The sequence below is a fragment of the Chlorocebus sabaeus genome, chromosome 27 (genome assembly GCF_047675955.1).
Source record: "Chlorocebus sabaeus isolate Y175 chromosome 27, mChlSab1.0.hap1, whole genome shotgun sequence".
NCBI classification, from domain to species: Eukaryota; Metazoa; Chordata; class Mammalia; order Primates; family Cercopithecidae; genus Chlorocebus; species Chlorocebus sabaeus.
The window spans coordinates 14,594,874-14,622,773 of NC_132930.1; the positions used below are offsets into that span (position 1 = coordinate 14,594,874).

The following is a 27,900-nucleotide window of genomic DNA, read 5'->3' on the forward strand; positions in this document are numbered from 1 at the left end:
GCTAGATGCCTCTAACACCGCTGGATGTTGCAAAGTGAGGAAAACCCATTGCAGACAGGCCAAGAAAAGTTAAAAAAGAAGCTGAAAGATGAAAAATATGATGGAAAGAGGGCTGGGTAGTCAGTTGTGGTAACATGCTTTTAAAGTAATTTTTTTTTGAGATAGGGCTCTCACTGTGTCGCCCAGGCTAGAGTACGGTGGTACAGTCATAACTCACTGCAGCTTTAATCTCCTGGGCTCAAATGATCCTTTCACTGCAGCCTCCAAAATAGCTTGGACAACAGGTGTGCACCACCGTGCCCGGCTATTTTTTTTTTTTTTAATATATTTTGTAGAGACAGGGTTTCGCCATGTTACCCAGTGATCCACCCACCTCAGCTTCTCAAAGTGATGGGATTGTAAGCATGAGTGACCACCCCTGGTCAAAATTTTTATTTTATTTTATTTTTCTGTAATTACAGTTAAATACGAAGTGATTACATGCTTTTAGGATCTTTACATGATCTTATTACATCATAATTAATTCAGTGCTTGTATGTGAAAATGTCTGCACTGAAGAAGCTCAAAAACTTTTTCTTATATTTGATCAGATTTGGTATAATTTTATGCAGAACATATTTGCTAACGATTAATTTGGGAGGCTTGCTGTGTTTCACTTGCATAATAGATGTGTGGCTGGGGAACCAGCTCAGAGACAAGCTCTCTACACTTCCTGAAGTTCTTTTTTTGTTAAGTCTTCTGAGAGCCAAGGAAAGTTATGCCAACTCCTTGTTTTAAACATTTTAGAAAATTGCAAAAGCACAAGGTAGACAGGGTTGATGTTTGTTTAGAAATAATATTTTTTAAAAATAGGGAGTTCCTTTTCATGTGTTTTCTGTGTTAAAGACCAAAAGTACCTACGATTGTCTGCCTTCAGGGAAGGAGAATATAAAATAAAAATAAAAAGCAATTCTAAGTGAAAACAGTTCTTCATTTTCTTCCTTATATAGTCAGAAAAATAGTTTCTTTTTTCTTTTAAGTCTGAAACCTGTGATTATATTATTTTGCTTTTGTTTTTCATGTCAGTAGCCATTTTAAACTACCTTTGCCTTTCATATGATCATTTAAAAATAATGTTTCACTGAATTTTGAATGCTTATAAATGATTTTGTATATTTGTTCAGGTCTTCTTCAACTTATTCAATCAAAATTAAATGTGTTTTCCATGTAAATCCAATTGACAAAGCCTTGTTATTTTAGTAAGATATTTATGCCCTAAAACAAAAGTGAAGGGAACATAAAATAGATATATAAGCTTAATGAGGGATGAAAGCTTGTATTATTTTGATGAAAGGATTATCTTTATTATTAGAAATGGATTGAGTGATAGTGTTTCTGACCATATTTTATTTTGCACTCAACCTTAACAAATGTGTGCGACAACACTGTTAATTGTGTCATAAAAAAAAATTCCTAGGTCAACTGATTAGAAAGTACTATTATGCTATTTTTTCCTATGTGCCATGGCCAAAGCTATATATTGTCATCACCTATTGTTGTCTATGCTGTTTGACAATAAATGATAATATATTTACACGGTTACATTACACATGTATTTAACAATCTAAGTTCATATACTTTAATGTAAAATAACAATTTCATATCTTTTGCAGAAAACGCATGTTTCAGAAGAGATGGGTGAAATTTGATGGCCTTAGCATTTCTTACTACAATAATGAGAAGGTAAATACATTTTACAGTTTTCAAAAATTGCTTTTTTATGCATACTAGGTGTACTTCAGTAAAGTAAGCAAGCGGTTTGGTTTTTAAGAATAGGAGGTGGTTTCTCAACATGAAAAGAATTTGAAGTTGCAACTAATAAATATCGTACCATATGCTTAGTTAATTAAAATCAGATGATTTTTGTCTTAAGTATGTACTTTCTCTTAACACACTAATTTTAAGATTTAACCACATGCTTTTTTTTTTTTTTTGTAACTCTTAATCTAACATTATTTTCTCATTATTTAGAGATTTTCACCCCCTAATATTGGCAATACCTATGGTTCTAATAGAAATTTGGGCATCTTCTTACATATTGCTGCTTTATTGCTGCAGGACAGAAGAATATATGCTTTTAGACAGACAGTAACACATAGTGCAACATAACACACACTGCATGCTCTATGGCTGAGAATTATGGAAGATGTAGAGAGGTGTTAATTGTTTGGTTTCACTTTGCAGTGACTCAGAGCATCAAATGGGTATAAACACACCTCTTGGAGGTTTACAAGATGGTTGGATGAATATTTTTGAAAAGCTGTGGGGGGTTTTTTTTTTTTCTTTTTTTTTTTTTTTTTGAGACAAAGTCTTGCTGTGTCGCCCAGGCTGGAGTATAGTGGCACGATCTTGGCTTACTGCAGCCTCTGCCTCCTGGGTTCCAGCAATTCTCCTGCCTCAGCCTCCCAAGTAGCTGGGATCACAGGTGCGCACCACCGTGCCTGGCTAATTTTGTAGTTTTAGTAGAGACAAGGTTTCACCATGTTGGCCAGGCTGGTCTCGAGCTTCTTATCTCAAGTTATCTGCCGCCTTGGCCTCCCAAAGTGCTGGGATTACAGACATGAGCTACCGTGACCAGCCTTAAAAGCTGTTTTCTGTTTTAGCTATTTTTTTTTTTTTTCTAGTTTGCTTGTACATTTGAATGTTAAGACAAATTGTTCCCTAGGGTGAGTAGAAGGTAGTCTGTTTAGCTGACAGAATCTCACTGCTGGTTTTCTCCATCACCTGTAACGTTTTCTGGTTTGATTGAAATGAGGAGGAAAACTACTCAGAAGTGAGACAGGCTTCCATGCCATAAGACTGTCGTTGGTGATACCATTATTTTCATTTGACATAATTTCTAGTAACTGTGTCAAACTGGATTGTTTTTCCCTCTTTCTCTCAGTTTGTTCTTTTAAAGCTCATCTGAACTGCAGTGAAGAGATGAGGACCTCTCACGTTTTTAGTTATTGATGCAATGAAAATGATGAAGCTTGGTTTGAAATTGAGATTAAAAAGTTCATATAAAAATGAGATATTGCAAATCATTTAGCTTAATATTAAAAAGTTTAAGTTGTTATTTTCTTTGACATTTCATCCATTTATTGTCTAGATGGTTGGTTTCATTTTGGCAAAAAATAGAAACACTGGATTCGGTGTTTCCTAAAAGGAGGCATGGTTTCTGTTGTAACTCTTCTAGCACAAGGGATGCATAGGTGTGGCCATAGCCGCTGTCGTGGCTGGGTGACCCAGTGTTAACAGCTGTGTGAACTGAGCACAGTTCTTTTAATGTTTAAATGGGCACTTGAGGAGCATGTGGTTGGGCCTTTGGGAGGTAGTGTGCAGAGTTACACATTCACTAGGTTTCTTCCACTTTCCTTGAGGCCGCCAATCATGTCTCTGTAAGGACTTCTTCATTATATCACAGAAAATGGCATGATCCAAACAGCCCTGATATTTTATCCCCTGTAAAGAAATCTAACTCACCCCCGTTTTCACCCAGCTGTGGCAGAATTGCCCTGTGATCGTTTCATTGTCTCAAAATGGTAGATAAATGACAAACTTGACCTAGATATCTGTGTGTTATAGGCTCAAGGGATGCTTTAAAATTTCTTTCCTTAAGGAAAATTTTATACTCTGAAAAACACAGGCATTGTGAGCATTGTTGTCATTTGAGTATTTTTTTTTATTGTCTTTATCTTGTACTGTTGCAAGACAAATACAAAAATCCGTGCTACAGTGTTAAAAATTACAAGATTTTTCTTGGGATCTCAGATTTTAAATGAGCCATTAGATAAACTACAACTTTCTATGATTATAGTGACATAGTATTTTGCTTGTTAAGTATATTTTGATCACCTCTGGGGAATTATGTTTTTATATTATTCTACCAGAAATATTTGCTTGTTAAATATATCGTTATAGATGTGTAGGTTATTTATTAAGGAATTATCTTCTCTTTAACGGGATCTATTGGAAAGATAATCTTTTTTTGATCCCTGTTTCTTTCAGTACAGTGCTACTTGACTTATTTCTAGTGACAAAATGGGTTACTGTTAACATTTTCCTCAACAAATAGTTAATTATCTCTCTAGAGGGATATTGTTATAAGTTCCTTTAATTCTTATGCAAACTACAATTTGGAAACAGATCACGTAGGGGATAAACTGTAAATGTTTTTAGGCATTCTAATTCCTGCTGTCTGGTCTCAGCCACTACAGACTTAGAGGAGAGGGGCTTTTACACTGTCCCCAAAGATGCCGTGCCCTTTCCCACCTCCTTAGGTTGACCGACAATGGAAAGATGTTATCTTCCTCTTTTGAGTTTCTAGAGCACTTATTGGTCTAGTTTTGGCCTTGTATTGCCATTTTAACCTACTTGCGTTTGTAGGGTTTGCTTTGTTAAGCCAATCATGTCATGTGTCTCTGCCTAATGATCTTTTTAAACAGTGACTGAATATACACTATGGGAAACTGGAGCATGTCTTTTCCTACATGTTCCCCTTGTGTTTTTGTTCTTCCGTCTGAGACTCCCTAGCCGTTGCCATCCATCAACATTCTGTGCAAACATCAGACCCATCTTGTTATTCACCTTCATGAGTCTTTTCTTTATTTTCTCCAACGTATGACATTTGAAAAACAATATGCAGGAAAATTCAGAAGGAAAACAAACTGAAAGTAGGGAGGCAAATCAGGAGACTGTTGCACTCAGCCAGGTGTTAATTTATTAGCATGTAGACTAATGTATAGGCTCAGTGGAGGCTCAGCGGAAGTGATAAGAAATGAATTTCAAGAAATATTAAAAATGAGCCATTCAGAAAATATTTCTATAGTATTAGCTACATGAAAGGTGGTGAGGAACATAGATAAATGACCTGAAGCCTATTTCGGGAGACTATATTAATCAAATGATCACACGGGTAAATATAAAGTCACCGTTTAAATTACAATGAATAATTTTTATAAAGGAAAAATTCAGGTTGCTGTTAGCTTAAATTAGGGTTACCTGCGAGGATGAGGGGCCTGAGAGATTGTGCTGGTCAGAGAGACTTTCTTCAGGGGGATATATTTATGCTGAAATATGAAGGAGGAGGAGGCAGTAAGTATGTGCAGATGGGTGTTAAAACAATTCCTTGCAGAGCAAACAGTGTATGCAAAGGCACTGGCTTGGGTAGAAATGTGATATATTCAGGAAACCTCAAGAAAACCAGCGTGACAGTAATTCAGAGCTGGTGAGTGGTGGGGAGGAAGCTGATTCTACATGTGGGGAGAATGCAAGTTATGTGGGTGCAAAGGAACCAGCAAAGGTCCAAGATGACTTCATTCTATTTCAGAGGGACTAGAAGAGTTGATATTTTAATGGACAGGTATAAAGAGAGCGTAAGTCTTCAGGTGAAAGTAAATTCAGTTTTAAAGTTTGTGGTACATATGAGATAGTTACATAAACTATTGATTACTTGAAATATGACAGTGAAATTGAGTGAAATGAATAGGTAAGAAAGGAAGAGAGAAATTTTAGATTACTCTGAATGAAGTTGGTAGAGCTGGAAGACATTATATTAAGTGAAATAAGCCAGGAACAGAAAGTTAAACAGTATATATTCTCACGCATGAGGAAGCCTTTTTCAAAGTGAATCTTACCAAAGTAAAAAGTAGTACAGAGGATACTAGAGGCTGTGAAGGGTAGGAAGAAGGAGGGCATAGGAAGAGATTTGTTAAAGGGCAGGAACTTACAGCTAGAGAGGAGGAATAAGTCCTAGTGTTCTATAGCAGTGTAGGATAACTGTAGTTAACACTAATTTAATATAGTTTCAAATAGCCAGAAGGAGGATATTGAATGTTTCCAACGCAGAGAGATGATAAATATCTGAGATGGTGAATATGCCCATTACCTGATCTGATCATTACATTTTATATGTATCACGACATCACTGTATCATAACATCACTATGTATCCCATAAATATGAACAATTATTATGTGTTAATTTAAACAATTAAAAAAATAGTGGAAAGGGATTTTTATAGGAAGAGAAGATAAAGTAAAAAGGAGAAGAAATAAGTTGTTTACTAAGTGCTTATTTCTTGACATCCTTCTCTCTTTTCTGTATAAGGTTGCCCATTCATCTTCCTGAATCATAGCTCATATACCATACTCAGTTTTGGCTGCGTGGGAGGACATAGGAGAGCCTTCATTGCATTCGTATTTAAGGTTACATTAAAGAATGGATAGGATTTTGATGGATAAATAAAGGCAGGGATGGGAGACTGTAACAGAGCTAGTGAAGGAGAAGAAACTTAAAAAAATACTCAGAGATAATGCCATGATGATATAGTGTATCTCCTTAAATAGCAGAAGAGGATATCCTTCTGGTAGAATTCCATGATGCTAATGATGACTGTCCCTTACCAGTTGCTAAGGCAGGAGTTTATGGCTAGGAGAAATATTAAACTTAATACTTGCTTCCTGCATGGAATGGTTTGCTTTTTTTCCGAAACAGTTATGTCTGGGACCTGCTCAAAAGTGTGCGTTCTAAGGATAATGCTGTGGAAGGGAACAGAAAAAGAAATCCCTTAAGGATGTATCCAAACTCTTCTAATATTCCAGACCTTCTATAATGTGGCTTGGTATGCGTTATCAGTCTCCAGTCTTTTGACTCTACGTTGTTGTCCTCTTATTTCTCTGTTTTACGCCTCCATTATTCGGTCTTTTTGACCAGAATGCCTCCCACACACTTGTCTGTCTGCTTAAAATTAAGGTTTTTTTAAAAGTCAGGTTTAAATACCACCATGTTTGTAAAGATACCCCTCACAGCCTTTAAGCAGAATTGAGATTTTCCATCTTTGTACTTTTATATCCCTTAGTTTTTACTCAGTTTTAAACTCTTCTCTCATTGCATTAGCTGGCTTTTCATTTTGAGGCTCCTTGAAAGTATAAACACTCTGAATTTTCTTTCCGACACGAGACCCAGAAAATATCAAGAGTTGAAATTGTGCAGTAGTTATCACGACATGATTTTAGAGGGTCCAGGAAAATGAAGATGGATAAAAAGTTATCAAAGTCCTAAGAATGGCCTTTTTTTAAAAACAAAATTTGTAATACTTATATGCTGTTTGGAAACAGATAAATCTGTCTTTTTTATTCTTTATTCGTTGGCGAGTAAACATTAAAATGATTCAGTGTGAGGTTGAGATGCTCATCGTCAGAGCTTTGAGTAACATGGTTAATTTAGAAAACCCAGTATGTGTTTAAGATATATTTTGGTTCCGAATATGTAACAGACTTGTTTTAAAATGGTTCAGTTACAGTACCTGTTGTGACCAGCAGATGCCTGCAAACACCATAAAATCATATTGAGCAGATGGTTTTAAAGAACATGCTGCTGGTTTTTGGAACTCTGTATTGCTAGTCTCGTAGGATTGCTTGTATTTGATTCTTTCTCTTTTAATTCCAGATGAAGAGAAAGTTGAAAAGACATCTCACTTCAAAGAAGGGGACATTTAATAGTTTCTTTTCTTGGGTATTACTTGAGAGTATGAGTGGACGTATTACTTGTATGTCATTTAAAAAATTTGGATTGAAATTATAAAAGAGAAGCAGTTGTAAATAGCGTGCCATTCCTTTTTGATAAGATCAAGAGAATTTCATTTTCATATGTCTTCTTTTTTTTTCTAACCAATACAGGAGATGTATTCAAAAGGAATAATTCCCCTTTCTGCTATATCAACAGTACGAGTTCAAGGAGACAACAAATTTGAAGTTGTTACAACACAAAGAACTTTTGTTTTTAGAGTAGAAAAAGAAGGTAAGATTATTTTTTTATCCCCATGAAATACTTACATTAATTTATGAGTAATCATATTAATAAATCAGTTAGACTAGGAATGTCAAGAGACCTTTCAATATATTACTTTTTGATAATTTACATTTTAAAATTAATTTTTCAAATGCATAATGTTAAAACATAAATAAGTTGACAAGTTATTTGTTTTCTCTTTCATCAACAAATATTTAGTGAGAAGCTATTTTGTGCTGAGGACTCATACGTTCTGGGTATACAGTTGTGGAAAAAAAGTGGACAAAATTCTCTGCTTTCATGGAGCTAGCCTTTGAGATGTTGCAAATAATGCAAAATGGTTATTTGATACGCAAAAACAATTTTTCTAACTATTAGTTGGTTTTATGGACATTTATGGCAGGCTTTAGCTCAGTGACTCCCAACCTTTTTGCACCAGGGACTGGTTTCGTGGAAGACAGCTTTTCCGTGAACTGGTTGTGGCGAGATGGTTCCTGGACGATTGAAGCACATTACATTTATTGTGTGTTTTAATTCTATTATTATTACATTGTATATAATGAAATAATTATACAGCTCACCATAATGTAGAATCAGTGGGATCCCTGAGCTTGTTTTCTTGCAACTAGATGGCCCCATCTAGGGGTGATGGGAGACAGTGACAGATCATGAGGCATTAGACTCTCATAAGGAGCACGCAACCTAGATTCCCTGCACGCATATTTTACGGTAGAATTTGTACTCCTGTGAGAATCTAATGCCCCCGGTGATCTGACAGGAGGTGGAGCTCAGGCAGTAATGCCAGTGGTGGGGAGTGGCTGTAGATGCAGATGAAGCTTCGCTGGCTTGCCTGCTGCTCACCTCCTGCTGTGTGGCCCTGTTCCTAACAGACCATGTAATGGTACCAGTCCATGGCCTGGGGTTTGGGGACCCCTGCTTTCGCTGACCGCACAGGTACAGTAATCATTCTATTGTAGATTTAGGAGCATCTTTTATATTTCTTGAATTCTTTTCATCTACATAATCTATGGGACACTTGATGGTAAAAGCTGATCCCAAAGATGGCACATGTTTTCTGGATTGAGTTTAAATGTGTGTAGAGGAATCTTTTCTGAATTTTGTTTGAATAAGGGTGGGGGAGGACCCAGAGAAGTTAAAAGTTCTTTGTTGTGTATTTTATTTGATTATCGTAATATGTCATTACTATAAATTTACTAGTTTTAGTAATTTAGGTAATACCATCTCATTAAGAATTATGATTTTAACTTATAGACAACTTTTATTTAGGAATAGATATATAATTCAACCTAATTTTTAGAAGTACTTCTTTGTGCTTTAATTATTTGAATAATAATGGTATGGGAAATTGACTGAATACCTGATATGTGCCAGACACTTTACTAATTCTTCATTTTCACAACAGTCTTATAATGTAGGTAGTATTACAATTATTATCCTTTATTTTTTTGAGACAGAGTTTCACTCTTGTTGCCCAGACTTGAGTGCAATGGTGCAATCTCGGCTCACTGCAACCTCTGCCTCGTGGGTTCAAGCGATTGGTTCAGCCTCCCAAGTACCTGGGACTACAGGCATGCATCACCACGCCCAGTTAATATTTTTTTTTTTTGTATTTAGTAGAGACGGGGTTTCACCATGTTGGTCAGGTTGGTCTCTAATTCCCGACCTCAGGTGATCTGACCGCCTCGGCCTCCCAAAGTGCTGGGATTACAGGCATGAGCCATTGTGCCTGGCCATTATTATCCTATTTTTACAGATTAGAGTGTTCACCACTAGTTGGAAATGACTACAGTGTTAACTATTATGGGGCAACATTTTCTTTATTTTAAACTGCTAGATTCCTGGCATGGATGTCAGTGCATAGCACATAAAAAGCAGTCAGTAAATATTATATACCACTAAAACATTTCCATTGTTTCTTGGGGTACTTAGTAAATGGGTACATTCCAGCAGACCTTCACACTGGAGCAGCGTGGTTCAAACTGTGGATTACTGAGATCAACTTAGTGGTTTATGATGTCACCGGAAACACTCTCCCTCAATAAAAAAACAAAACCCAAACAGAAAATAATAAATATCAAAGTGCATTGCCTACAGTAGGTGTTATGTTGTGAAACATATCTATCTATGTACATAGTGTATAGATGTAGCATTTAAAAAAAGTTTCTTCTTAGTTTTTAAAAATAATGTTGAACTAAAGCTAGAGTCCCAGAGTAGGGGTCAGCAAACTGATCTGCAGCCTTAATCTGGCTCAGTGCCTGTTTTTGTAAATGAAGTCTTGTTAGATAACAACCACTGTCATTCATTCATTTCTCATTCATTCTCACTCAGTGGTATCACTGAGTAGTTGTGGCACAGACTGCGGCCAGTAAAGCCTAAAATGTTTACTCTTTGATTTTTCAAAGAAAAGGTTTGCAAACCCCTGCCCTCAAGCATTTTAGCTAGAATTACCTGTATGTATGAGGAGCCACTTTTTGTGAATTACTGTCTGAAATTCAGAAAATTTTCCACAGTTGTGATACTTGATATGGGACTTCCATTTGAAATCACAGTTTTTCTCTTACTGTATTTCTTGAAGAACATGGCATTGCTTCTCTTGAATGACTATCCTGGCAGTGTTTCTTTATGGTTTGGTTTCCACCACCGTGAAAGTTAGCTGCCTGTTTCTTTGAGGTGCTTATCACCTTTCTCTTGGCCTCTCCAAATAAATTTCACATTGCTACCTAGCCTGCATTTTAAGATAGACATACTAAATAAAGCCTCCAACTTGTATGAAAATCTGTTTAGCCATATTTACTAAGTTAAACAGACACGTTTTATTTAAGTAGAGTGTACCAACCCACACATGTTTAAAAGTTGCATGTTCACAATTGACAGATAAATCCTTCTGTGGTGTATAGTTCATCTTTGTTATATAAACTTAGGACAGTATAAAAATTTCATTAACTTCAGTATAAATTTATTGTTTTAAAAATAAGTTGTAGGTCTTTAATTTTTGAAACCATAGACATATTGCTTCAGTGAAAACAGACTGTATACACATGGAATTAGTGAATGAGTTATTTTGATTGAAAGTTATTTTTACATAGTAACAACTCACAATTTTAAAGATAAATATGTGTAGTGGTGTGTGTACATATATATATGTATATGTTTATGTATCTGTATGTTTAGTATGGAACGTTCAACAGGATACTAAATATGTTTTATTAAGTGATCTTTTTTCCTTCCGTGTATACAAATGATTGATTATTTTTATTTTGTGGGAATTGGTAGATCAACTATAGTGGCTTAAGGACTTTGACTTAATGAACTTTAAGCTAAATTAAAGTCTATTTTGATTGAGGGAAGAAGCAAAATCCAAGTTTAGAACAAAAAGGAAAAAGTTTTGTCATCTTAACAGATATGAATTCTTTATTTTTGGTGAAAAGGCTTTGACCTATCTACAATAGCTATTCTTTGTCTTCCCTGACCAGTGTTATTACTTCTAAACTGCTGCATCACCCCCTGGTGTTACTAAGACAGGATTATAGTTTGGAATCTCTTCCTCGCAAGTGTTCTAAGGCTTCTATTCCCCTCCCCCGCCGTTTCCTAATGAAATATTGTTCTTCTCTTAGTTTCAAGTGAATTTTATTGAAATAATAACATTTAAAAGGAACACTTCCCCAAGTACAAAATTTGGTCTGACTGCTGTTGTTCTGAAGCAGAGTCACTGGAATTGGTCTGTGGGTCATAACAGCTATTGATCTCTCCAATCAGTCTGTATTCCTTTGCACCTGTAGTCACACATGGAGATATGATACTTCAAAACACTCGTGATGTTTTGAGTGCACAGTTCTCATGGTTAGAAGAGAGCTTAAGAATTTTGAGTGGGCATTCCCTTTCCAAGGCCATTTTCATAACTGGCGCTCACCTGCAGGCCCTATGCTTCTGTCCACCTTAGCAGATTCTACACCCTGTGGCTGTCTCTCAATTCTGCTTTTAGACAACATCCTACAGCCATCCAGTGGCAGCTCTGAAACTGATATGGAAAAGTCTTTGTTTTAATTTTAAAATTTTTTAGAAGAACATATAAATGCCCTCCTTAGTTGTTTTTGGCAAGCAGACTCTTACCTCTTTTGAAATCGTCAGTGTTTTTATAAGCAAGGCATGAAACATTTACTATCCCTTTACTTACTCACCCCCTTAATCTCATTAATGATGATTTGCTAAGTGTTTCCTTTGAAGACTTCATGATATTCTGGAAGTTTCTGACATAATGTATTTTAGGAACTTGCTAGGACTCCAAATTCTGTTTAAAATATTCAATTGTGGGGCCCCAAGTCTGGTTTTGAAGGCGATCTCTTGGTTTTAGGGTGACTGATGTCAAATATGTATCTCCATCTCTGACCTCTTCCTATGCTCCACGGTCATATCCAGCAGCCTACTTGACATGTCAACATGGCTGCCTAGTCGCACCTCACACTTAATGTATCAAAATTCCCATTTCCACCTGCTCAACCAGACTTTCTCCCTTGTAATCTTCCTCACCTCAGCAAATAGAAGCCTCAGGTGCTTAGGCCATGAAGTGTGGAGTTATTCTTGAATCTTTTTCTTGTCACTTCACATCTAGTCCATCAGCAAATCTTGTCAGTTTGACTTTGAAAGTGTGTTTAGATGCTGACCAATTCTCAACAACTCCACTGCTATCAGGATTGTTTTAATCATCTCTCATGATCAACTGGTGTTATATTTTTCCTGTACTTGTCAGAGCAGTTATTCAGTAAGGAAGTCAAATCATGTCAGTTCACTTTACATCCTCCATGGATTCTGCATCTTTTTTTTTTTTTTTCCCCTCCTTTTGAAATGGAGTGTCTGTCACACAGGCTGGAGTGCAGTGGTGCGATTGCGGCTCATTGCAACGCCCACCTCCCAGGTTCAAGTGATTCTTCTACCTCAGCCTCCCAAGTAGCTGAGACTACAGGTGTGTGCCACCATGCCCAGCTAATTTTTTGTATTTTTAGTAGAGATAAGGTTTTCACCATGTTAGCCAGGATGGTCTCCATCTCCTGACCTTGTGATCTGCCTGCCTTGGCCTTCCAAAGTTCTGGGATTACAGGAGTGAGCCACCGCGCCCAGCCGGTTTCTGCATCTTACTGAGAGTAAAAAGTACTTGTGATGTCCAAAAACCCCTGCATAATCTGGCCTTGGTCTTTCTGTCCTATCTTTTTCTGTTCCCTTTCTCCTGTACTATGGTTGGTTCACCTACAGAGGCCTTTTGTTCCTTGAATACACTAAATCTGCTGTTGTCTCAGGGCCTTGTTACATGTTCACCTTATCCTGGAATACTCTTCCTCTGCCTGCTCCTCAGCTGGGACCTGCTTCTTTACTTCCTCTTCCTTTAGGTTTTTGGTTAACCATCCCCTTCTTCTGAGGCTTTTTATGTATCCTGTACAAAATAGCACTCCCTAGGCCCCTCATCTTGTGTATGTTATCAATTGCACTTGCCACTTTGTAATGTATATTTAAGTTTATATGGCCTTCCTCCTTTCACTAGCGTGTAAACTTCCAGGAGAGTAAGGTCATGGTCAGTCTTGTTCACTGTTCCATTCCTGGTATTCAGAATAGGTTTTGGAACATAGTAGGCTTAGTGAGTATTTGTACGAGTGAGTGGCTATCAATTTGAAGAACAATCCTTATGTGCACGCACTACTTCCTTCTCTGATATTGATCAGGAATTTCATTGAGGGAACTTTAGTTAGATCATACTATCATATCAAAAGTAAAGGTCCAGCTAAACTTTATTAGATAATGTTGTTGATGTTTTGCATGGCCCTTATGTAGTAATCTCTAGTGTAACCAATCCCTTGTTACTAAGGAGTATGCCTACTGCTAAACCCAGTAGTCCAGAGAATATTGTCTCGATTTTTCTTAAAGCTCTTTTTTTATTATTATTGTTCTTATACTCTAAGTTGCCATTCCTGAAACCATCAAGAACTTATTTGAGGTTTTAGGAATTTGCTATTGTATTTTATTTACATTCTAGCATAATCACAAAAAAATGGCAATTTCAACACTTATTCTTTGTGTTCTCCACTCCCTTTCTTTTTGTCCAGCCTGGAATGCTATTCTTAGAGCCAAGCCATATCTAGGTCAGAGCTTGTTTCCTGGAGAAATGGTGCTTAGCACAGTGCTAAGATCAAGATAGACACTCAATAGATATTTGTTATTGAAAAGAATAAAAAGTATCTTGGTTTGAAGAACAAGCAAAAGCTAGTACAGTATCTGACTTTGCCCTAGACTCTTGTCCAACAGGAAATCATTATTTGGTTTGGAATGTTGTGACTTATGAAAGCATATTCCCCTATATCTCAGGATGCACACATTGTATGGCCGAATACAGATGACACTTGTAATCTATTTTATTGTGTTTGGATTATCTGTTCCATTGTTTCTTTCCATTGGCATGGGTAATTCAGAATAAACTGAATGTTACTATTAATTCCTGTTCTTCGTCATGATTGTTTACTTCCTTTTAGTAACTGAGGCCCTCAGGAGCTAGATAATTCTTCTAGGCTACGTGTTGAGATGCAGCCAAAGTAAGCTTAGTTCCAACAGGTGCAATTGCCAGTTTTAAATTAATTCCTGAGAAACGGAAATATATGCTAGCAGTAATCTAAAAGCCATAGACACTTAGGCCCAACTCATTAAATTATGACCTATGTTTCAAACACAGTGGTTTATATGGATTAGCACAAATAAAGAAACAAACAACCATTATGTACCATTTACTCGGCAGGAATATCTTGTGTGAAACTAATGATCACAAGTAATAACCAAGTTAAGTGGAAGGTCTGTTGCTGTAACTGAAAATATAATAAATTATTGTAGTGCAATCTGGATCTGTTTATGCAGATGGAAAAATGTAGAGTAGCTGCTGCATATTGACATTGACTTAGCTACTTGAATATTTTAATGTCTTTTAGTTTAGGATGTATAACAATACTAGGGACATTTGATAAATATTTCATCCTGATGTATTGCAACAAGCAGGAATTCCTTTTTTTTTTTGAGACGAAGTTTCACTCTTGTTGCCCAGGCTGGAGTGCAGTGGCACGATCTGGGCTCACTGCGATCTTAGTCTCCCGGGCTCAAGCGATTCTCATGCCTCAGCGTCCTGAGTTGCTTGGCTTACAGGCACCTGCCACCATGCCCAGCTAATTTTCTGTGTGTGTTGTTAGTATAGACTGGGTTTCACCATGTTGGCCAGACTGGTCTTGAGCTCCTGACCTCGAATGATCCTCCGCTCTTGGCTTCCCAGAGTGCTGGGATTACAGGTGTGGGACACCACACCCAGCTATCAAGCACCAATTCCTAGAAGATTGTGTGACACCTGCAATAACGCACTATTGAATAAGTTTTTAAATAAACATTTTGACTTTGGTCATTAAAGACACAATCAACTGTTTTTATTAGTTTTGAAGGTGAACAAGAACAATTATAATTGAAAAAGTAAGATTCATTATGAAATAACTGTGGAGTCATGTTTAAATATGAGTAAGTTTAATATGGTAACTTCTTTCAATCCACAATTAAGTCACTGGGCAGACCTGTCTGAGAAGGATCTGAGAAACTGTCCCATTTCCCAAACTGGGCCCTACTTTCTCTTCTTCCTTCATCCTGTGAAAACTTTTACTACCTGTGATTCAGTATGTTTTGCTTTATTTCCTTTTGCTTTGACAACTACTTCTCCCTATGTTCTGGTAGCCCAATTTCCAGCCTTATAGACATAGTTGTACCTCAAGGTTTGCCAGTTTCTTCCCCTTTTACACTTCATGTTTATTCATTTCCATGGGTCTTCTCATGTACAGGTTACTGTTGTTCACATAGTGCTATCAGTCTGCCTGGATGCTCAAGGCACGGCACTGAAAACCTGAGGTTGTTCTGTTAACTAATTGGATTCTCCTTGTTTGCCTGGCCAATTTCTGATGCCACGTTACCTTTTATTCTAAGTAATTTGTTTTTCTTATCAACACCCATCATGTTTGTACAACTAATTTTTTTCACCCTCCTAAATGCCTTAATTCCTCGTAAGTCATTTTGTTTCCATTTTCACAGTATTTTAAGTCTCCGTTGTCTGGTTCTTGAGCTTCAGGCTTCCAGTGTAGTCTACCTGTCATTGTCTGTATTATCATAATGTCTTTTTATTGCTAAGAATGCTGAAATGGTTTTCCTTTGTAATAAAGACAACATTCCTAAACAGGCAGTATGAATTCTGTGGTCATATTCCCATTATTTCCGTGTGAGTTCAGAATTATAAATATATTCATTGATAAATTATCCCTGAATGGATGTTGGTTTTTCTGCCTTTGTTCTTATAGTAACCTCTGCTCAGAATCCTATTATCTTCCCTCTTCCAAATTCCAGTTTTGTCTTTTGAATTGCTCTTCATTCTCAAGATCTACCACATGTACCTCTTTTTTACCCCCATGGTTCCAAGAAAAGTTGTTCGAGAGTTAAAACATGTGATTCTGCTTATTTTAAAGCTAACTTGCTATATGACCTTCAGCAAATCACTTATCTCAATTGACTCATATATTATTTGATACCATTTATATGACATTTATACCACTGTGTTCCATTTTGTGTTCAAATCTTGCTTGACTTATAGCTTTAATTGCTCCTTGGGGACTAGATCGAATTCCTATGCCTGTAACACAGTGCATTGTTCATAATTGAAGGTCACTTAGTTTTGTGGAAGGAGTAGGAGAACCAAATTTTAATTTGCCAGGTGAAATGCTATTGTTAATTAATGTGTTAAGAGTGGAAAGGGAAAGTGACACTGAAGCAGGCATACTCTAGAGTGGGTTTGAAAGTAGGATTTTTGGGGTCTTTGAGTAACTGACTTGAAACATAAAAGCTGTTAATTGTTGGGTAGCAATATCACATTCTTCTATTAAAAGAAAATCTAATCTAATGAATGATCTAAAAGAGGGCTTCTCAGATATTAAAAGGGATAAGGAGCATCTGTAGTTCTTTTGAAAATACAGCCTGTGATTCATCAGGTCTGGAGTAGGGCCTGAGATTTTGCACTTCTAATAAACTCTCAGGTAAAGCCAATGGAACTCATTTCACGAAAACTGGATAGTGTTACTCCCTTTCCCTCAAAGAATTGAGTCATTGGCCGTGTTTACAGTAACATTTAGATTGTAGTTGTGGAAAGATTCTGTCACTTATGTGTTGCAAAGAGGGTGGATTTCTTCTTGACGTTTCTGTATCTATGTGACTTATGTATGGATTTATGTATTTTCTCCTGTCTTTATTTTCAGAGGAGAGAAATGACTGGATCAGCATACTATTAAATGCACTGAAATCACAATCCCTTACCTCACAGTCTCAAGGCATTGTTACACCTGAGAAATGTGGATATCTTGAATTGAGAGGCTATAAGGCAAAAATTTTTACTGTGTTAAGTGGAAACAGTGTGTGGCTTTGCAAAAATGAACAGGTGAGCTCTGTTATAGTCATTACAAATTGCTGCTATTTTATTGTAGTAACAACTATGTTTTGTTTGGAAGAATTATTAGTGATTTTACTTATAGAGTCTTGTTTTGGCATTGTGTATTCCACTAAATATACTGAAGAAATAGTGATTTTGTTGAATTTTCTTGGTGTCTCCACCAGCAAGAAAGTACCTACATCAAACTTGAAACTGGACATCACCTTTTATGGTATTGAGGAAGTAAAATTATTGAAAATAAGTTTTGAAAAATATTATTTGGTTGAAATAACGTTATACAACTACATGAGAGAACAATTAAGGACCAATGAACCATTACAGCTGGTGATGAAATAGGACTCATTCTGCACCCTTTTATTTTTATGATAGATAATTGTAGGGTAAACACAGGTAACATATTTGCTTGAGTTTTCAGAATATTGGTCTGTTTTATTTTGAGCAGATGTATGTGAGATATATATATACACACACACACATACATATACATATACACACACACGTCTATATAAGTACAAATTCAAGTGCACATACATACATACATCTACCTATATACACATATCACATCTACATAAATAAATTCAATTCAAATTATTGGTTTACGAAATTTGATTAATATCAAAGGGCTCAATAGAGTATTTAAATGTTTTGATGAATCTGATGGTAAACTAAAATTTTAACAGATCCTATTAGCTTCATTTCATTCCGTAGACTTTTTTCTAACATTCCTTGTTTTTAATATGTATATGTTTTTAAAATGTATAATATATAATTCTTTACCCCTTTTGTTGGAATAGCTCCTTTTAAAATCTTTCAGCCTAGAATATATTAGATGCTTAATAATTGTGGAGTTGAACTGTGCACTTTAGTTAGCTGATCTAAGATGAACTCATTTTATGATACCTTATTATGGGTTATAGTAAGTTGGAATATAAATGCTGACTATTTTTATAAGAAAAATAGGAATATCAAAACAAATAGTAGTTTCAGAACAATTAACTGTAGGCATCCTCTGAACTTTAGTGTGAACTTACGCATTGAATATTTTGGAGGAGAAGATATCTTAGCCAATTGACAGTTGAAGGCATCATCGAGCACTCTCGGCCTATTAATAATGTGGGAAGTTAGTGTATTCCTCAAGAATAGCTTAATAATGTGTACAAATTGAATATGAACATTTCAGTCTACAAAATAAGATGATTGCAACTTTTCTTATTGGAATGAAGGTTAAAAATGCATAATTTGCATGTATCAGTATGGAAGTTACTCTTCCAAATTAATTGAGGTATTCAGTTTACACTTGCATAGACCTGAGAGCAAGATTTGATAGACTTGCATAGAGTTCATATGATTAATTTCATTGCTCACATTAAACTGTCTGAGTTTCTGTTATTCTCTAGGAATACGATAGATATTTAAAAAGTTTTATTAACACTTTCTGATTAGTGAAAATGTACATGAAATTATTGCTTTAGTATTAGGAATTGAGTGTGAAAAGCATAATGAATACTATTTGCTGAGTACCAGGTACAATGTTAATTAATTTGTAGACATTTCCTTTTAATCTTCACCACAAATATAGGAGGAAGACATTTTTTTGTCTATGTTTTGTAGATGAGGAAAATGAGGATTAAGTAATAAGTCTAGGAATTACAGTTTATAATGCAGAGTTGAGTTTAAAACTGGAGCCGTATAACTCTAAGTCTACCTTCTTAACCACTCTACAAACTGCCTTTTTAAAGTCTAAGTTAAAGAGAAATTTTCTGACTTGGGAACTTTTAGAAATAGCCTAAGGATTCTTTCACTGAATAATTTAGTTGTCCAGGAGTTTCAGGGTATGCTTTCAATAAACATTGTATACCATGTCAGGCACACTAAAAATGATGGGTTTACTGAGAAGGACACAAGTCTTGTCTTCCAAGAAGAAAAGTCAAGACCAGAACATATGATGGATGGTGAGGTCAGTGCAATAATAGGTTGTACAGGAGTTACAGAGAGGTGCAAAAAAAGGGCATCTAATGAAGTCAGTACATTAGAAGCATTTCCATGTACATGAGTAATGAGCATATTCTCCTTAAAAATTAAAGCATTAAGGCTGAAACCCTCTCCATCTTTTGATAAGTAAACATATTTTTATGCTTGTATACAAGGTCTTTTCTATGCATTAACATATATATATATGCACACACACACATCTTTAAATGTATACTATTTGTGTATATGTGTATGTGTTTAATTGCATTATATCACATAGATTCAGGTCTTAAGGGACTTGGTTTTTAGTCAGTCTTAAAGAACTAGTTGACTCAAGAATGAGCCAATAAGGAAGGCGGTCCATGTTCAGACCCTGGCATACCATTCCATTTTCATCTGTTTTTGCATCCTGGTATATGTCTTTTTCCCCAGAGGAAAGTTGCCCATTGGTTTTCTCCCATGATAGAGCACATGTGAAAAACCTGGTGACATGCTGAGTAATGGGTCAGGGGGCTTTCTGCCAGTGAGGGCAACAACCTGTGTTTTAGGAAAAGCACTAAACAATCCTAAGATGGTTTGATTCAACTTCGAAAAGTTTTATACAGACACACACACACACACAGAGAGTAATCTTGTGTATTTTTTTAAAGATGATGAAATGAATATATTTATCATAAAAATGTAAGTGATGTTAGATTTGAACCTCTGTATCTTAATTTGTGTTGGATTTAATTTAGTGACATGCAACAAGGCTCAATTATTTTTATTTTAAAATGAGATTTATCGCCCACATAATAGCACGAATAGAATAAAACAAAAATGAAATTGACCTACACCACCCTAACATAGGAACTGTTTTTATTTTTCTTGCCTCTAATTTATACATAATTTTACTAATTTACTTTGGCAGTTACTCCACAGAGAGTAAACAGACAGTGGCTAGAGGTAGAAGGGCAGCTATTACAGCAAATGTTGAAGAGTCATTAAAGAGGAATCTCATTTATTGCAAAGAAGATTGGACTGGGAAGTTGTAGTTATGGGTTTTTATTCTTGTTCTACTATTAATTGGCTCAGGTAATTAAGTTAGTCTCTTTAGGTTTAAATGGCATCATGTGAAGAAGGGAGATGGATTACTATCTCTAAGGCCATTACTTAAGTTGCAAGTTAAAAATTCAACATTTCTGAGCTCGTTTCAGATTTGTTAATTCACAATTTCTGGAAATGGGTTGTAGAATCTGAATTCACAAAAAGCACCGCAGGTGATTCTATATTGGATGAGCCAAAAAACACACATTGTAAAACACTGCTCTCAGTTGTTTTCTTTAAAACAACTTAAAGCCTATCTTTAGACTTTAAGACGAAGTGGAAATAACTATGAAAAGATTTGTAAAATCATTTGTTAGGGTGGAAAATGGCATAATAGAAACTGACACTCAGATTCTTTACCTAATTACCATGCTGCAAAACAGTGGGGTGCTAATATCACATAAATTAAATGTAATCCCTTTAATATTTAGCACAATTTCACAACTGCATTCTGCTTTAATTTTTGCACATTTTCTCCCATTCCTTATCTCTGCTTATGTTTTGGATGCCTGCAATGTTTTATAATATGACAGTTTTTTTCATATTATTATTTCAGCATTGTATACAATGACCTGTGTAATTGGGTTTGTATAGGTTACACTGTAGTGACCATGTTTCTGGATTCATTCATCCACGTGACACATGTAGGGGCATTTTCTCATTTCTGGGCACTGCTCTAGACATGGGGTACAGTGGTAACCCACAAGATCTCTGCTTTCTGGGCCTTCCTGTTGGGGTAATACATAGTGTTAAATACATCAGTGAGGTTTCTGGTAACCTTCAATATGTAGCCTTGACTTCCTTTCTGATGATTATAATGATTATTATTATTGGCAAGAATTCCTATGACCCCTTCCTCAAGAGTAGTTTACATTGAAAATGCTACAGCTATGTGATAGGCATCTAGTTACATTATAACCTGAAAAGTGTGAGATTTATCATTTTTGTATTCACAAATCGACAGTGTGAATATTTACTTTATTCACTGCTGTGTCCTCAGGCAATAAGCTAGTATTCAGTAAACATAGGTAGGGTGAACTTGTTGAATTAATGGTCATTTTTAACTGTTTTTTTTTTGACAGGAGAATTTTTTTTTCCCCTCCAATTCTCTTTTAAAATGATTTTTTCTCAAATTGTCTCTTCATCTTCTTTGTCCATTTATTTATAGGGATTTTATGTCTTTCTTGCTAATTACTTTATGCTCTTTATATAAGAGAGACATGAATCTTCATATTTTCTACAATTTTTTTCTGAACTATTTTGCTTTTCATTTGTCAGTTACTTTTTGTTTTGTAGAAATTTTGTTTCTGTAACTAAAGTGTTTTTTAATCAGTTCAAAGCTAATAGAGCTTCTGTATTCTGGAGCAACAATTATTTTGTAAATTATTTATCTTGAAATGATAGGGGTATAGTGTGTAAGTCAGAATTTTTTAAAGTTTAAATAAGGTAATCAAATATGGACATATATTTAAATATGTGAATTCTTAAATAAGTGGTATTGGTAGTTGAAAGGAATTTCTGCAAGTGGACATGAGGAAGATTTAAGACAACTGGTGTTGGTTTCCATTTGTTCTGTTGTCCTGTCAGCCAGTCTCCCTTCTCTTGATACTTTTTTAAATATCATGTTAATATTAACGAATTCATTAAAACCAGATGTCTTACTTGGTGGGTTTGGTATCCATTTGATGATAATTGTGGCATTGAGGTTTTAACTACATAAACTCACTTGATTAAACATTTTCAAATCAGGGTATAACAAGAGACTCATCCTCCCTCATTCCCCCCAACATAATGTTCCCTGGTGTTCTGGCATGGGAGTAAAACTCTAATAGAATTTAAATAGACCTCATAGGGTGACGGGTTGTGTGGCACAGAAAGGAGCAGCAGGATGGAGGTGGTGGCCTCAAATTCTCTGGGTTCTGTATCTGGCCAAACTCTGCATCTGGTGTTTCCCAGGAAAGCTGGTGCCAGTGTCATACAATGCCACATCTGTTTTCAACAAATGTTTAAGCACCGAGTTCTTAAATTCCTGGCATGGAAACCTGGCATCCAGTAATTCCAAAAATAAGTTTGAAATTTCAGCAGATTTGGGGTTAACAAACCTTTCCTTATTTTTCTGTTTAGGAGTCAGTTTTATATTTTGCTCTTTCACTGTGTAGTTTTAAAAATGTAGTTTTTGCCAGGTTGTGTTGTTACAAATTCATATGAATAACCTATTTCAGTGTCTTGGTATTTACCATTAATTCTATCTGAATGTTTAATATGGAATCATTGGCATGAGTACTTTCTGTGATTATTAAAAAATGGAAATATTTATATTGAAGATAAATTCTGCTTTTAGAACCCTCAAAAGAAAGAATTAAGTGGGTGTATCAGACCCTTAATTTATATCTCTTTATTTACTCCTATAATAATATAATGTAAGGTAGACCTGACTATTTTCATAAATAAGGAAACTGAGATCTACATAAACTAAATAACTTGCCAATGATCAAGCAGCCAGTAATTGGCTCAGCTTCGATTCTCCCTAGGTCTGACCTGCAGGGCCCGCCTGGCCATTGTACCACCCTTGCAGTGGCCAGATCTGCGAAGCCAAGCCTTGCCATTGTTACTTTAGTGGGATTCATGATTCTTGACATCCTACATTCTACCACAGCAAATTCAATTTAAAATATTACTTAATTCAGAATCTATTTTCAGCCTTCTACTTTCTATAATACTAAAACTCTACCCACTGAATTTTTGTGCTACTGTTTTTTTCAATCCAGTTTATAGCATTTTAAAAGTTGATAGTTTGGCTTATCCCTGGCTCATGCCTATTTTTCATAATAAGAATAAAGCTCACAATCAGATTGTTGTTAATGGGCAATTTATTTTTAATTTAGTTGAACATTTACCATTCACATTGCGTTCTATTTTTAAAAATTTATGCCTGCTAGTTATTTTTGGACAGGACTTTTTTTTTGTAATTAAGTTTTAAATAGATACTATGTTCAGTTAGCTTCAAATTCAAAAGGCATAAAATAAAAATAATAATAGCAAAAGTTAGCTAGTCCTGTGTAGCACTTACTGCGTTCCAGGCATTCTTTTAAGCATTTTTATTGCATTAATTTAACCCTCACGAAAGTGATGCTGTAGGTACTACTGTTATCCCTATTTTGCAATAAGTGAACAAGTGAGAGAGGAATACCTGAATAAGAAACCTGGTCTGGGTTTTGTCCTTTGGCCGGTCAAATGTCACAACCTTTGGAAGGCCTGTTAGGAAGATAACTCTCTCTTATGGGTTGGATTCAGTATGCCTACCACCAGGCCTTTTTTTTTTTTTTTAGTAACACTGCATTTTTGCATTTTTCTGTTATCTCATTTTTAGACCAAAAACTTCCCTAAGGCAGATACCCAGACTTATGCTTTTGTGCAGCCCAAGGACTAAGCACAGTTTCTGGCACAACTAGGTACTTACTAAGCACTGCTTTGCTTTGCCAGGACTATTTTCCCATTAACAAATGACTGTATCTGCTCTGCTTACTTCACAGAACTAGGAAATCAAATGAGAGTTCATAGCTGTTTGTAAACTTCAGAGCATGCACAAATAGATATTAAACCAGTTACAGAGTCCATGCTATATGCTTAATGAAGATGGACGCTTTTAACACCTCTGGACATTAACAGAGGGGTTGGCACCCAGCACAAGTAGGATCTCAGCAATTCAATGTGTCATCCTGTTCTGGCCTGCTTATTTGAAATTGATAGTCTTAATTATTTCAAATGGTTTTTGTATATTCTGATTGCATGCATTCTACAGAAGCAGATAAAATTGAGTCTTTTTGGTTTTCGTTTGTAGAGACAGGGTATCACTATGTTGCTCAGGCTGTTCTTAAACTCCCGGCCTCAAGCAATCCTCTCACCTGGGCCTCCCAAAGTGTTGGGATTAAGGTGTGAGCCACAGTGCCGGGTCAAAGAGAGGAGTATTTATGTTTTGACAGTTACATATTGCATACTTATACTGTCTAAACTAGTTGCATAATGGTTCTGCTATCTAAATCAGTGTTTCTTGGCATTGGCCACATATAAAAGCCATGAGGTTGTACTTTTGTTTTTGGAAATTAAACATTCTTAGGTTCTGCCCCCAGATGCATGGAATCAGGGTCTCTTGGTGGGAGGCAGAGATCACCATAGGTAATTTTTATGAGTATCTAGGGATGTTCTAAATACTGTCTAAATACTGTGAAAATAATGGCTTAATGTCCACAACTTTTAACAGAAAATGCAGTTGTTTCATATATGATAGCTCTCAAGAGCACTAACATTTACTTTGTTACTCTAATGTATATTTTACAGTCAGTTTATGCTGGTCAGTTCTGTAGATACTCTAATTACTCAAAACCATATGGCCGTGGCAAGCAGCTGATAAGTAGGTGGTGCGGTGGCTCACGCCTGCAAGCCCAGCACTTTGGGAGGCCAAGGCGGGCAGTTCAGGAGGTCAGGAAATTGAGACTATCCTGGCCAACATGGTGAAACCCCGTCTCTACTGAAATACAAAAAAAGTTAGCTGGGCGTGGTGACACATTCCTGTAGTCCCAGCTACTCGGGAGGCTGAGGCAGGGGAATCGCTTGAACCTGGGAGGCTGAGGTTGCAGTGAGCTGAGATCGTGCCATTGCACTCTAGCCTGGGCAACAGAGCAAGACTCTGTCTCAAATAAATAAATAAATAAATAATAATCTTTGCCTTGTTTGGGAGAAATTTGGGGTGTTAACCAGCTAGCACTCCCTTATTTTAACAGAAAGTACAGCTTTACATGTAGACATTTTATGATTTGCTGTGGAGATGAGCAGCCATCTATTCATGCAGGAGCCTTGATGAGGCTCATCAGTTTCCATAAAAGGATGTCATTCTTACTATCTGCTAGTATGATGGTCAGAGTATTATGTGTGCCTTTAGTAACATACAGGACTAGCAGGCGAGGCCCCCATCAGAGAATATAACCTGGAGTGATCTGATACACAGTTTTTGTCAAATACCTCATTATGGAGAATTGTTTGAAGGACATGCAGTCCAAGTATTTATTCTAGAGTTTATTTATTTATTCTAAAGTTTATTCAGGTATCAAGGTGAGTCATCAAAAAGCTGTTTTAAAAATATCTTATCTTGCTACTCCTACCTTACTTAATTTTCTCACTTGTGAAAGAGAGCTTGAGTTCCCAATCACATGCATTGGGAGTTTATCCAATGGGTATGTGATCCAGCAGGAGCATAGCTGTGGATAATTGGGGAATTAAAAAAAATTAATAATCAAGTATAATCCTGTGCCAATAGGCTGAAACTTATTAAAATGCAGCTGATTGGAAAAGCTTGATTTTCTTCCTTCCGTAGAGATCATGTTAAGTGCTATTTTTCATTAAGTGGGCTTAGTATACAAAGTGGAAGTGTGGCACTCCCATTCTAATTATTTTACAGCACTCAGCATTTTTCTGCATATCTTCTTTTATATCAATGATTTTCAGTTTCTGGCTAGTTTCCCCTAGTAAAGTGAGCCATTTGTTCTTTCGTCAGAAAAAAAAACAAAAAAATCAGTTGATGATTTGTTTTCTAAATGAGTCATTTCCTTATTCTAACTAAAAACCTTATATATTAAAAATGTAAGACAGACTTTCCCACAATTTGCGTCTGGAAACTCTGGCTGCTTTTACAAGTTGGGGGGCATTTGTTATAGAATGATTTTTTTCCACTTACTTTATAAGTCGGGAACACATTAGTACTAAATGACAGAAACCTGAAGAAGAGCTTCACTGGATGGAGATTTGTTTTAACAAATCCCGTGGTGTAGGCAGTAAGAGTTGGTACTACCAGAGAACAGGGTTTTCCCTATTTTTGTCCTCACTTTGGCATCCTTAGAGCCTAAGAATTTGTCCTCAGTCTTCCCTTTTCTAGGACTGTGAAGTTCTAAAATGGCTTCTGTGCTTCTAGCAGTTACTTCCCCTGAAGATGGAAAGGCAAGGGCGGAAAGGCTTTCTTCTTCCAAGGCTGTTCGGCCCCTCCCCCTCCATTCTACCAGGAGTTGTTTAAATTTTATTGAAGGAAACTACAACACATGGTCACTTCTAAGTATAGGGGAGTGGAGAATATTCTTCTTTTACTTTTGACATATATAGCAGGAGAGACAAAGAGAAGAGGCAGATGAGTGGCTTCTTTCTTCTTTTACAGTCTCTAACAAGTGTTCTTACTGAAAATGGGCCAGTATTTTTTTTTTTTTTTTTGTATTTTGCCTTTAATATTGCTACTTTTCTTTAGTCATAATTTAGGAATTCAGAACACATTTAGTCTGAATTGATTCAAATAGGTCATTCTTTTTTTGATGTACATATTGTTTTGTAAAGTGTGGAGATTATTTAATTGATAAGTCACATTCTGAAATCCATATGGGTAGATGATATATTGCAAACTTTAATGCTTTTAGAATACAGAGTCTGTTGTAGCCTTTTGAACAATTTTGAATTTTCATGAGACAAGTTGAACATAGTAACTATAGATTTTGAACAAATGGCAGTTTTTATACCAAAGTAGCATTAGAGGAGTTTTTTTAGGAAGCTGATTGAAGGGAGATAAAAGCAATAAAATATTGGAAATGAGGTAAAATTGTATACCTCGTAAGACAAGTAATGCTTTTGTTTGAGAGTAAATGAGGAGAAAAATAATGACAAACAGCAGAGGTAATCTAGGATAGTAAAACAAGGAAAGAGCAATCAAACAGATTCGGCTCCAGATCTTTTCTACCACATACAAGTAGCAGCACTTTCCATGTAACCTTCTTCCATTGTGCCTCAGTTTTCCTATCTTTTTACATAACTAGTAATGATGCTAACCTCCTAGTATCATTTCCACCTAGGAAACTGCTTGACATATGATAAGAGGTAGTTAGTATTTAGCTTCCTTTAATGAATGCATAAAGGTGAATATTATGCCTCTTTCAAAAGCAAAGCATGTCTAGTTCAGTGTCTGTGGCCTAGTCAATGTATCTTTCACGTTGAAGAAACCCCATACGTTATCAATAGGCTGGCTGTAAAGCTTATGGCCCAGTGCTAGTATGTATTGAGAGTGGCTACCTAAAGTGAGACAGATTTTGTAGTAAAATTTGGTAGAATTTATTGGAATTTAGGAAATATAATTATACTTTCAAAATCTTTTTTTTGTTTCTTTATAGTTTTTTATGTTTTTCTCCAAACTAGGATTTTAAGAGTGGACTTGGTATTACCATAATTCCTATGAATGTAGCAAATGTAAAACAAGTGGACCGAACTGTGAAACAGTCTTTTGAAATAATCACTCCCTATAGGAGTTTCAGGTAAGCTATTTTTAAACATTTTGTGTTCGTACTACTATAGGAAAGCTTGGGTGATCCACCTTTATGTTGTTCATGGTGATTTTTCTCTTGTAGGCCATTTAAAGTTATCTTCCTGCTTTTCCATATTATCTAATTCATTAGCCACTTTGTAAAAACACCTTGTAAAAGTGACCTG

At 36.0% G+C, this 27,900-nt stretch overlaps 1 protein-coding gene across 6 annotated transcripts in view; it reads left to right on the top strand.

The window, feature by feature from the left end:
* The window catches only part of ARAP2 (ArfGAP with RhoGAP domain, ankyrin repeat and PH domain 2), a 239,471-nt gene that overhangs the window by 52,790 nt on the left and 158,781 nt on the right, over positions 1–27,900 (top strand). For all 6 annotated transcript variants that reach the window (XR_005243943.2, XM_008017680.3, XM_008017677.3 and 3 more), the window contains exons 7-10: positions 1,653–1,722; positions 7,700–7,820; positions 17,138–17,316; positions 27,610–27,725. Coding sequence is in view for 5 of the 6 variants with exons in the window: in XM_008017680.3 (XP_008015871.3) it covers positions 1,653–1,722; positions 7,700–7,820; positions 17,138–17,316; positions 27,610–27,725 (486 nt within the window). In the remaining variant the exon portion in view is untranslated. The remainder of the gene's footprint in view (positions 1–1,652; positions 1,723–7,699; positions 7,821–17,137; positions 17,317–27,609; positions 27,726–27,900) is intronic.